The sequence below is a fragment of the Mandrillus leucophaeus genome, unplaced genomic scaffold, assembly GCF_000951045.1.
Source record: "Mandrillus leucophaeus isolate KB7577 unplaced genomic scaffold, Mleu.le_1.0 Scaffold1645, whole genome shotgun sequence".
NCBI lineage: Eukaryota > Metazoa > Chordata > Mammalia > Primates > Cercopithecidae > Mandrillus > Mandrillus leucophaeus.
The window spans coordinates 38,750-49,709 of record NW_012101638.1 but is presented as its reverse complement, the minus strand read 5'-3'; the positions used below and the strand labels follow the sequence as shown (position 1 = coordinate 49,709).

Here is a 10,960-nt window from a genome sequence, read left to right as displayed (position 1 = left end):
CTCAGGACAGTGCTACTTGTATATGAAGGTTATAGAACGAGCAGCTTTTCCTCGGCGTCTTTGGGAACGGGTAAGCCTTACAACAAAGCTACAGTGACCACTGATCAAGAGCCTCAATGCCACAGGCTTGACCACCATGATGCCCAATTCCATGACCATATCTAGATTAAACTTTTGGGGCCATCCTCATTAGGCCATAGGTGTCACTGACAGTGAAAACCTAATGAATCATTTACACTTGCCCTTCAAAGTTCCTTTTTCTGTTTGGTAGGTCCGGCTTAGTAAAAACTATGAGAAAGCACTGGAGCAAATAGATGAAAATCTGATTTACTGGCCCCGTTTCATTCGACACAAATGTAAGCAGAGATTCACCAAGATCACCCAATACCTAATTCGAATTAGAAAACTTACACTAAAGCGACAGTAAGTATTTGGATCCTTCACTATTTTTAAATGTATCTTTTCGTGGAGCTTGTTTTGAAGTTGAGAAATTGTAAAACTTCAGGGCTTTCTGTTCAACTTTGTGGAGTCTGTTATGATGTACTAAGAAGAAACTTTAGACTAAAGGTGTGCCCTTTGATATGGCAGGACTTTTAAAACAGTAGAATGCAACTTGATTATCACCCTCCTTGTCTGAAAATCTTCCAGAAAATTTTTTCTTTTTTTTTTTTTTTTTGAGACAGAGTCTCACTCTGTTGCCCAGGCTGGAATTTGCGGTGACTTGATCTCAGCTCACTGCAACCTCCACCTCCCCTGTTGAAGCAATCCTCCCACCTCAGCCTCCTAAGTAGCTGGGATTACAGGCATGGACCACCATGCCTGGCTAATTTTTTTTGTATTTTTAGTAGAGACAGGGTTTCACCATGTTGGCCAGGCTGGTCTAGAATTCCTGACCTCGAGTGATCCGCCTACCTCAGCCTCCCAGAGTGCTGGGATTACAGGCATGAGCTACCATGCCCAGCCTTCAGAAAATTTCCTGTATGACCCCTGAGGGAATCTTAACTTTAGACATTTGAAAATCATCTAAGACATGTGAATATACAGGACTGTAAGAACTTTACTCTGGATTCACGGAAAACTAATTTTTAAAAGTGATATGAAATCCCCAGAATTAATAGAATACCTCCTCTAGGACTGTTAGGCCCTAATGCTTTTTGATTGTGATCTACAGAGAATGCTAAAGATGATGTCAGACTTCGACAGAAAATTCTTTTTTCTTAGTTCACTGAAGTCTTAATTTTAGCATGGTGAATGCCCTGAGAATCCCAGAATGCCTAAACAAAAATGGCCAGATTAAAATATATGTAAAAATATCTGACTTTTTATAGCATTAAATTTCTAGAAGCATTTAGTGTATTTTGCTGCATTGAGCTGAGACCTACAGCACCAGTTCCAATCCTTTTTTCTTCTCTTCTTTAAAAGGAACACAGCACATGACAGTGGATTTTCTGATATATTTTCTTTCCCTTAGGAGGAAACTTGTTCCTTTGAGTAAGAAGGTGGAGCGTAGGGAGAAAAGAAGAGAGGTAACTTATTGTTGTGCTATTCATACCTTCTACATTTTCTTTCTGAGGGGCTCTTATAGATTCAGTCACCATCATGTGTGTAAACTGTTCAGGCCCTGGATAATGGTTCACTAATAGATAGCTATTAGTTGCCTAAGACGTTGATTTTTCATATTTTAAGATTATGATTTTCAGCACAGGTTAAAGTGTGTGTGCTTTGGGGATATATGTAATGGAGAACAGAAAGAATCCACAACTCCTTTGTCTGAAATTCTTGTGGTCAAATATTTCAGAATTCAGAATTTTGATGTTGCTTATTTTACATACTACATAACACCTTTAGTGGATTTTGAGCATTCTAATCAAATGGAATTTCTGCAGTGAAATACAGTACAGCCATGCAGTGAGTAATAACATCATGGAAAATTGGGCATCCATCCCCTCAAGCATTTATCCGTTGTGTTACAAACAATTCAATTATACTTACAGTTATTTTAAAATGTACAATTAAATTATTATTGACTATAGTCACCCTGTTGTGCTGCTACCAAATACTAGGTCTTACTCATTCTTGCTATTTTTTTAGCGGGGGGTACCCATTAATCATCCCCACCCCCATTACCCTTCCCAGCCTCTGGTATCCATCCTTCTACTGTGTATATCCGTGATTTCAATTGTTTTGATTTTTTGATCCCACAAATAAGTGAGAATGTGCGATGATTGTCTTTCTGTGCCTGGCTTCTTTCACTTAACATTATGACCTCCGGTTCCATCCATATTGTTACAAATGACAGAATCTAATTCTTTTTAATGGCTGGATAGTACTCTATTGTGTATAAGTACCACATTTTCTTTATCCATTAATCTGTTGATGGACACTTAGGTTGCTTCCAAATTTTGGCTATCGTGAACAGACCTGTAACACACATGGAGTGTGGGTATCTCTTTGATATACTAATTTCCTTTTGGGTCTGTACCAAGAAGTGGGACTGCTAGATAGTATGGTAGCTCTAGTTTTAGTTTTTTGAGGAAGCTCCAAACTGTTCTCCATAGTGGTTGTACTAATTTACATTCCCACCAACAGTGTACAAGGGTTCCCTTTCTCCACATCCTCTCTAGCATTTGTTATTGCCTGTCTTTTGAAGGATAAAAGCCATTTTAACTGGGGTGAGATATCTCGTTTTGATTTGCATTTCTCTGATGATCAGTGATGTTGAACACCTTTTCATATGCCTGTTTGCCATTTGTATGTCTTTTGAAAAACATCTATTCAGATCTTTTGCTTCCCCAATCCCTGCCCCCTGCCTTTTTTTTTTTTTTTTTTTTTTTTTTTTGAGACCGGGTCTTACTCCGTTGTCCAGGTTGGAGTGCAGTGGTGTGATGTTGGCTCACTGCAACCTCTGTCTCCTGGGCTCAAGTGATTCTTATGCCTCAGCCTCCCACATAGCTGGGACTACAGGTGCATGCCACCATGCCTGGCTAATTTTTGTATCTTTTGTAGAGATGGGGCTTCACTATGTTGCCCATGCTGGCCTTGAACTCCTGGGCTCAACCAATCCACCCACTTCAGCCTCCCAAAGTGCTGGGATTACAGCTGTGAGCCACCGTGTCTGACCCTTTTGTCCACTTTTTAATCCAATAATTAGAATTTTTTCCTATAGAGTAGTTTTAGCTCCTTATATATTCTGGGTTTTTTTGTTTTGTTTTGGTTTGTTTTTGAGATGGAGTCTCGCTCTGTCACCCAGGCTGGAGTGCTATGGGGCAATCTTAGCTCACTGCAACCTCTGCCTCCGGGGTTCAAGCAATTCTTGTGCCTCAGCCTCCCAAGTAGCTGGGATGCCAGGCGCCCAGCACCATGCCTGGCTGTTTGTTTTGTATTTTTAGTAGAGATGGGGTTTCGCCATGTTGGCCAGGCTGGTCTCAAACTCCTGACCTCAGGTGATCCACCTGCCTTAGCCTCCCAAAGTGCTGGGATTACACTCCTGGCCTATATTCTGGTTATTAATCCTTTGTCAGGTGGATAGTTTGCCCAGTCAGTGGGTTGTCTCTTCACTTTGTTGTTTCCTTTGCTGTGCAGAAGCTTTTTAACTTGATGTGATCCCATTTGTCCATTTTTGCTTTGGTTACCTGTGCTTGTGGGATATTAAGAAATTTTGCCGAGACCAATGACCTGGAGTTTTCTCGGTGTTTTCTTGTAGTTTTATAGTTGGAGGTCTTAGATTTTTTTAGTCCATTTTGGTTTGATTTTTGTGTATACCACAAGATAGGGGTCTAGTTTCCTTTATCTGCATATGGATGTTAGGTTTTTCCAGCACCATTTATTGAAGAGACTGTCTATTCCCCTGTGTATGTTCTTGGCACCTTTGTCGAAAATGAGTTCACTGGACGTGTGTGGATTTGTTTCTGGGTTCTCAATTCTGTTCCATTGGTCTCTGTGTCTGTTCTTATTGCCTTTCTTTTGTTGTTTTGTTTGTTTTGTTCCTTGTTTTATTTTGAGTTTTGTTATTTTGTTTCTTTTTGTTTTTTTTTTGTTTTTTTTTTTTTTTTTTTTTTTTTTTTTTTTGTTTTTTTTTTTTTGGTATCTTTTTCTCTCTTCTATCTTTTTTGTTTTTTTATAAATTTTTTGGTTTTTTTTTTTCTTTTTGTGTGGAGTGTGTTTTTTGTTTTTTTTTTTTTTTTTATTTTTATTTGTCATTGGTATTTTGGTAGGGATAGCTTTTCTTTTGATTCTTCTGTCCCCATTAATCACAGAGTTATGTGTCTAAAATCTGTATCATTGGTCTGCAAACTTGTGCTCACCTCAATAAAATTTTTGAACATGTACTCCCCAATGTTATTTATAAATATTTTATTTTGAGAAAAAGGTTCGCTCTGTCTGTCAGGCTGGAATACTGTGGTGCAATTTCAGCTCACTGCAACCTCCGCCTCCCAGATTCAAGCGATTCTTGTGCCTCAGCCTCCCAAGTAGCTGGGATTCCAGGCATGCACCACCAGGCCCAGCCAATTTTTGTATTTTTTGTAGAGACGGGGTTTCACTGTGTTGGCCAGGCTGGTCTCAAACTCCCAACCTCAGGTGATTCACCCACCTCAGCCTCCCAAAGTGCTGGGATTATAGGCTATAAATGTTATTATACATATACACTTCCACTAATAACATGATGTGTATTGTAACTAATTGTGACGTAGTGAAACAAAAGTCTGGTTCTTAGCTGAGTATGTTGTCTTGAAGGGCTGTCATAACTGAGGAATTGTAGAGAAGTGCATTGTCAATAGGTGGTCTTAAGTACTTTAATTCTTCATTATGCTCCATCAGTTATGGAGCGGCTTTTTTTCAAGTCCAGTTAGTGAGTTTTCATCTCCAGTTGTCAAACAGGTGTTCTTTAAACCTTTCGGAAAAAATTAATTTTTTCTATTTTCACCAATTGAGTGAAAATAGAAACCCTCTGAAAAATGTAGATTTGGAAGAGTTTTAAATGGATTACAATATTCTGTTTCCACATTTCTAAAGTGTGTGATTGCAGTTTTTATAGGAGACATGTTTTCAGCAGTGCCATATATAGATACAATCACTTTTCACAACGTTCACAGAACAACAAGGTTTTTTTCAAAAAACAATTGTCTTCCTCAAACTATTAAAATGTTGCCTTTGTCTGGAAGAAACAGATTAAGTGTATTTATTTTTAAAAACTTCTACTGGGTTACATAAAAAGATTGGCAAATTTGGAATATTTTTCTTTTCGTGAAAAATGCATGGATCATTTTTAGGTTCTACAACTCTCACTCTGTCACCCAGGCTGGAGTGCAGTGGTGCTATCTTGGCTCACCGCAACCTAAACCTCCTGGGTTCAAGCAATTCTTGTGCCTCAGCCTCCTGAGTAACTGGGATTACAGGCATATGCCACTCTGCCCGGCCAATTTTTTGTGTTTTTAGTAGAGACGGGGTTTCACCACATTGGCCAGGCTGGTCTTGATCTCCTGACCTCAGGTGATCTGTCCACCTTGGCCTGTCAAAGTGTTAGGATTACAGGCGTGGGTCACCTTGCCAGCCTGGTTCTACAACTTTTAAAAGCACTAACCCATTAGATAACCAGCATACTTTTACAACTACTCTCTATCTTTGGCAGAATATTCAGTGTAATCTATGAATCCACTTAACTAAGCAAACATAAACAGTTAAATAGTTGTCTGAATAAAGGACTGAGACCACCACTTACAAGCCCTATGTGCAGTATTCCTCCCTTGAGATATCTGGCTCACTGTATCTGACACACAACTATTTACTTTATAGACAGAGTCAAGGCACAGATGTCAGTGTACAAGAAAAGTAGTAATGATGTTTAATTTTTTTAAGGAAAAAGATAACGTGGAAGTTTTGAATATTTTCTTCCTACACTTCATCGGATACCCTTGAAGTGTAAGCACCCCACTCTAGAGAACAACACGGAACATCGCTGTAGCCTTTTAACTGATCCATGTGCCCCTACACAGTTTTAGGTAATCATTCTAACATAACTTATAGGTATAACACTTTAAAACCCTCTGTGACTTTTACTGTCAAATTAATGCACCATCCTAGGCTACTGTGCGGTAGTACAGGTTGATGTCATGTATCATCTCCAATGAGAGAAAACTGGAGGAAGAGATTTTTACCTATTCTGTCACATGGAATCTAACATGATTTTAGAAAACGTAAACGAATGAAGATTTCTGTTTTCTTTTCTCAGCTTTTACAAAGTCTGGCTCCAGAGTTGCTAGATTATTTCTGAGACACTTAAATGTATATAGACCTACATGTTTTGTATCCGTCAAAGGCTTTGTTAGAATTTAATTTAGAATGTTGTTTACAAAACCATAGGAATTTCAAAATGGAAATGTCCTGAAGAAAGTTTACAAGAGAAAGAAAAAGAAATTTATCTGGTTGGAGAGGCAAAAGCCAGTAATAGCAAGGAGGGGAAATGATTACATTGTCTTTCTTATAAACAACTTCGTAGTTTCTTCCATTTTTATAAGATGAATAATGAGCACTGATGAATTAAATGGATTTGCTCTTTCCCCCTTATAGGAAAAGGCATTAATAGCTGCTCAGCTGGACAATGCCATTGAGAAGGAATTACTGGAGAGACTGAAACAGGATACGGTGAGAAAGCCATTAGCTTTGGGGTACTGAAATTTTAAGTGGTAGTATGTTGCTAAGACACATTGGGTTTTTTGGTTTGTTTTTTTGAGTTGGAGTCTTGCTTTGTCGCCCAGGTTAGAGTGCAGTGGCACAATCTCGGCTCACTTCAAACCTCTGCCTCCGGAGTTCAGTTCTCCTGCCTCAGCCTCCCGAGTAGCTGGGATTACAGGCATTGCCACCACGCCCAGCTAATTTTTGTATTTTTAGTAGAGACAGGGTTTCACCATCTTGGCCAGGCTGGTCTTGAACTCCTGAGCCACCGCACCTGGCTGGGAAATGTTTTTTAACCTGATATGAAGATCTCCACTCGAATTTTATCCCTGGAATAAAATAAATCCATATCGGCCTGGCTTCCTTGTTTTAATTAATGCAAGCACATAAAATGCTTTGGTTACCCTTGATACTCCATTCACTATAAGAGACCTTTCCCTTTTTGCCATCATTCTCAACTCCATTCGCCAAGACGACGATTCCGGATTTCTGTATAAAAGCCATGGGGTTTTGCTTCTCTTACATATTACCCTAGTCTTTTAAGGCTCTTTGAAATAAGTTTTTATTCTCTTTTTAAAAATTAGTGTTGTTTATACAGACAACATGACTAAAGTATGCTTTGTCCTTATTATTTCCCCTTGTCAGCAAATTACATTTGTCCCAATGCATGGGTTTGATAGACGATTACATTTTAAATGATTTTAAAATGTAACTCCATAGAAGTTACCTATTTGATACTAACTACAGATGATTTAAATGTTCAAAAGAACATGCTTTTTTAAGACACTGCTGGCTTTACACTTAAAAATATTACTCATCGAATTAAGTATTCTGATTTAATCACTGAGGAAAAAATAATATTCTCCACAGACAGTGGAACTTCAAGTGTAATATCCAAATGTAGTTAAAGCCAATCTGTGTTTATGTTCTTCAGTATGGCGACATCTACAACTTCCCCATTCATGCCTTCGACAAGGCCCTGGAACAACAGGAGGCAGAGAGTGACTCTTCAGATGCTGAGGAAAAAGATGATGAAGATGATGAGGAGGAAGTAAGTCTTGTTTTTGTTTTGCCAAACCTACTAGATACTATTTGTATATAACTGACAAACAGAATGTCATCTTTAGTCCACCAACCAAAAATGATATGTCTTCTTTTTTCTTTCACGTGATTAATTTTGGTTTAGCACTGGTTGCTCTGTTCTTCAGGCTAACCAACAAACCATTCACAGTTTTAGTCTTAATTTATTGGTCTTGTAAATTGTTCCTGCAAGGTGACAAATTATAAAGCCTTTCCTGTCTGTATCTAGTTTTTAACCATAATGAGGATGTTTTATTGCTAATAATGTAAATCAAGAATAAGAATGATCTGGTAGCCCTAAAATTTTTAAAATTCGGAAGCATTAAACTTAGGAAGAACTAAATTTTGGTTGCCTAGTGAATAGACTGTGGTTCTGATTATGTTATTTTGTACTTACTTAGATGTCTTATCTGAATCTTCATTATATGTTGTGAACCTAACAGTTACGTTTTATTTATAGGATGTGGGGAAAAGAGAATTTGTCGAAGATGATGAGGTAGATGAGAGTGACATAAGTGATTTTGAGGTGAGCTTTATGGGTAAAAAGATTGTCCTTTGGCCTGCAGCAAAAAAAACAGGGAGGTGGCCAGGCACAGTGGTTCACTCCTATAATCCTAGTACTTTGGGAGGCCACAGTGGGAGGACTGCTTGAGCTCAGGAGTTAAAGACCAGCCTGAGCAACATAGTGAGACCTCATCTCTAAGGATGCCATGGAGCGATCTGGGCTCACTGCAACCTCAGCCTCCCGGGTTCAAGCAATTCTCCTCCCTCAGCCTCCCAAGTAGCTGGAATTACAGGCATGTGCCATTCCACCTGGCTAATTTTTTGTATTTTTAATAGAGACGGGGTTTCACCATGCTGGTCAGGCTGGTCTATAACTCCAGACCTCAGGTAAGCTGCCTGCCTCAGTCTCCTAAAGTGCTAAGATTATAGGCATGAGCCACTGTGCCTGGCCTAAACATTTTTAAAAATCATTGGCCAGGTGCGGTGGCTCATGCCTGTAATCCTAGCACTTTGGGAGGCTGAGGTGGGCTGATCACCTCGAGGCGGGCAAATCATGTGAGGTCAGGAGTTCGAGACCAGCCTGGCCAACATGGCAAAACCCAGTGTCTACTAAAAATACAAAAATTAGCTAGGCATGGTGGCGCATGCCTGTAATCCCAGCTAATTGGGAGGCTGAGGCAGAAGAATTGCTTGAACTTAGAAGGTGAAGGTTGCAGTGAGCTGAGATTGCATCACTACACTCCAGCCTGGGCAACAGAGCGAGACTCTGTCTCAAAAAAAAAAAAAAAAAAATTCAGCTGGATATGGTGGCGGTTCCCTGTAGTACCAGCTACTCAGGCTGGTGGCGGTTCCCTGTAGTACCAGCTACTCAGGAAGCTGAGGTGGGAGGATTGCCTGACTACAGCAGTTTGAGGCTGCAGTGAGCCATAACTATGCCACTGCACTCCTGCTTGGGCAACAGAGCAAGACCCTATCTTAAAAAAAAAAAAAAAGAAAGAAAGAAACGGGACAATTACTGAACATAGACATAGACAAATCAATTCCCTAGTCTATTCTAAATAGAGGGGACAATGAAGGGAGTTTGGAGAAATCTAGTGTTTTCCCTCCTCCTTTATCTTTTCTCTCCATATTAGGATATGGATAAACTGGATGCCAGCAGTGATGAAGATCAGGATGGTAAATCCTCCAGTGAGGAGGAAGAAAAGGCCCTTAGTGCAAAACACAAAGGCAAAACGCCCTTGAGAGGACCACTGCGGAGAAAACGAGCCTATGTGGAAATAGAATATGAGCAGGAGACAGAGTCCATGGCCAAGGCCAAAACCACGTGATTTCCCTTTCAACATTTATACCCAGGACTGAACATGCAGAACTGTTTCTTTTTTTAAAAAAAAAAAAAAAAACACATACACACCTCCAGTTTTTGCTCTTCTGTGTTGTGTTGAACACAATATTTGTGTTTTTATTATTTATGCCACGTCAGTGGGGCAAGAAATCTGGAGTGAGTGAAGAAAGCTAAGTTGTGAACAAGAGTATTTTTATAGCATATGTGTTGAAGTAACAGCTTGTGCCCGAGAAACTTAACAGATGAGTTCTTGGATCTGGGATGAGATGACGGATGTAAATATTTCTAAATTTTAAATGCTACATTCCTTGGTGTCCTTTTTTCTCCCAAACTTTATTTAGAAATGGAAGGAGTTCAATTTTTTTCTTGTTCTACTTTCCCTACTCCTATGGAGGTAAAAGGAAAGAAAGAAGGAAAAAGCAGCTCTCACTTCCAAAGTTTCGTGTAAAAGTATTTTTTTTTCTTAAATAACTCCATTCATACAAATTGGGATGGGAAGAAAATCCTTTCCTCTTGGGAAAGTAATGCAAGTCTTAAGTTCCATCGTAGGGAGCGCCTTCAGAAACCTGCTGCACTTTTGTGATACAGTTCACCACCTTTCTGTCTTCACAGCTTTGGGGAATTTTGGCCAGGAGACCCTGAAACATGAAACCAAACAGGCTTTGATTTTTTTTTTTTTAATCACTTTTTTCCCCTTTTGCTTGATTCTTCTTCCTTGGTATCATATTCAAAGGAGAAAAGAATGGATGACACTTGGGGACAGGTCACAAAACAGCATAGGTATTAGTTTTTTTTAATTACTATTTTTAAATTTATGTAGCTCTTATGTATTGAAGGTGTTACTTTAAAAACTTTATTAATGTGCTTGGAAATCTCCTGCTGGCTCATGAAACAGCAGAATTCCAGCCAAAGCAAATTAAGTTGAATCTAGGGCTTGAAAATGCCCAAGATTAAAAAGTGAAGATGAAATAGTTTGAATAAACTGGTAAAATAACAATTCATACCATCTCTACATATTTTTAGGATATGAATTTTTTTTTTTTTTTCCTGCTGGGTAGATTGTCCAGTGAGTTATGGCATGAATTTATTTTCATGCTACCTTCAGTCTTTCAACTAAAGATTTCTAAAAGGGGTAAGAAATGAGGCAATCGTTTATTAGATACATAGAAGTACACAGCTATTATATGCTGTGGCTTTGAGAAGTTAACTTTTGTGGAATATGAAACCAAAGGAAGAATTTCCATGTAGATAAATTAAGATTAGGGGCCGGGTGTGGTGGCTCACGCCTGTAATCCCAGCACTTTGGGAGGCTGAGGCAGGCGGATCGCAAGGACAGGAGATGGAGACCACGGTGAAACCCCG

The 10,960-nt window shown here is 39.2% G+C and overlaps 2 protein-coding genes across 2 annotated transcripts in view; one reads left to right on the top strand and one right to left on the bottom strand.

Annotated features, from left to right (window-relative positions):
* MAK16 (MAK16 homolog (S. cerevisiae)) overlaps positions 1-9,895 on the top strand; it is a 15,290-nt gene extending 5,395 nt beyond the window's left edge. Inside the window, exons 6-10 of the mRNA XM_011976364.1 lie at positions 1,472-1,526; positions 6,568-6,642; positions 7,607-7,723; positions 8,213-8,278; positions 9,390-9,895. Of these exons, the coding sequence (XP_011831754.1) occupies positions 1,472-1,526; positions 6,568-6,642; positions 7,607-7,723; positions 8,213-8,278; positions 9,390-9,584 (508 nt within the window). The 3' untranslated portion in view covers positions 9,585-9,895. The remainder of the gene's footprint in view (positions 1-1,471; positions 1,527-6,567; positions 6,643-7,606; positions 7,724-8,212; positions 8,279-9,389) is intronic.
* Positions 9,896-9,914: 19 nt separating this feature from the next.
* TTI2 (TELO2 interacting protein 2) overlaps positions 9,915-10,960 on the bottom strand; it is a 20,413-nt gene continuing 19,367 nt past the window's right edge. Inside the window, exon 8 of the mRNA XM_011976365.1 lies at positions 9,915-10,236. Coding sequence (XP_011831755.1) covers positions 10,132-10,236 — 105 coding nt within the window. The 3' untranslated portion in view covers positions 9,915-10,131. The remainder of the gene's footprint in view (positions 10,237-10,960) is intronic.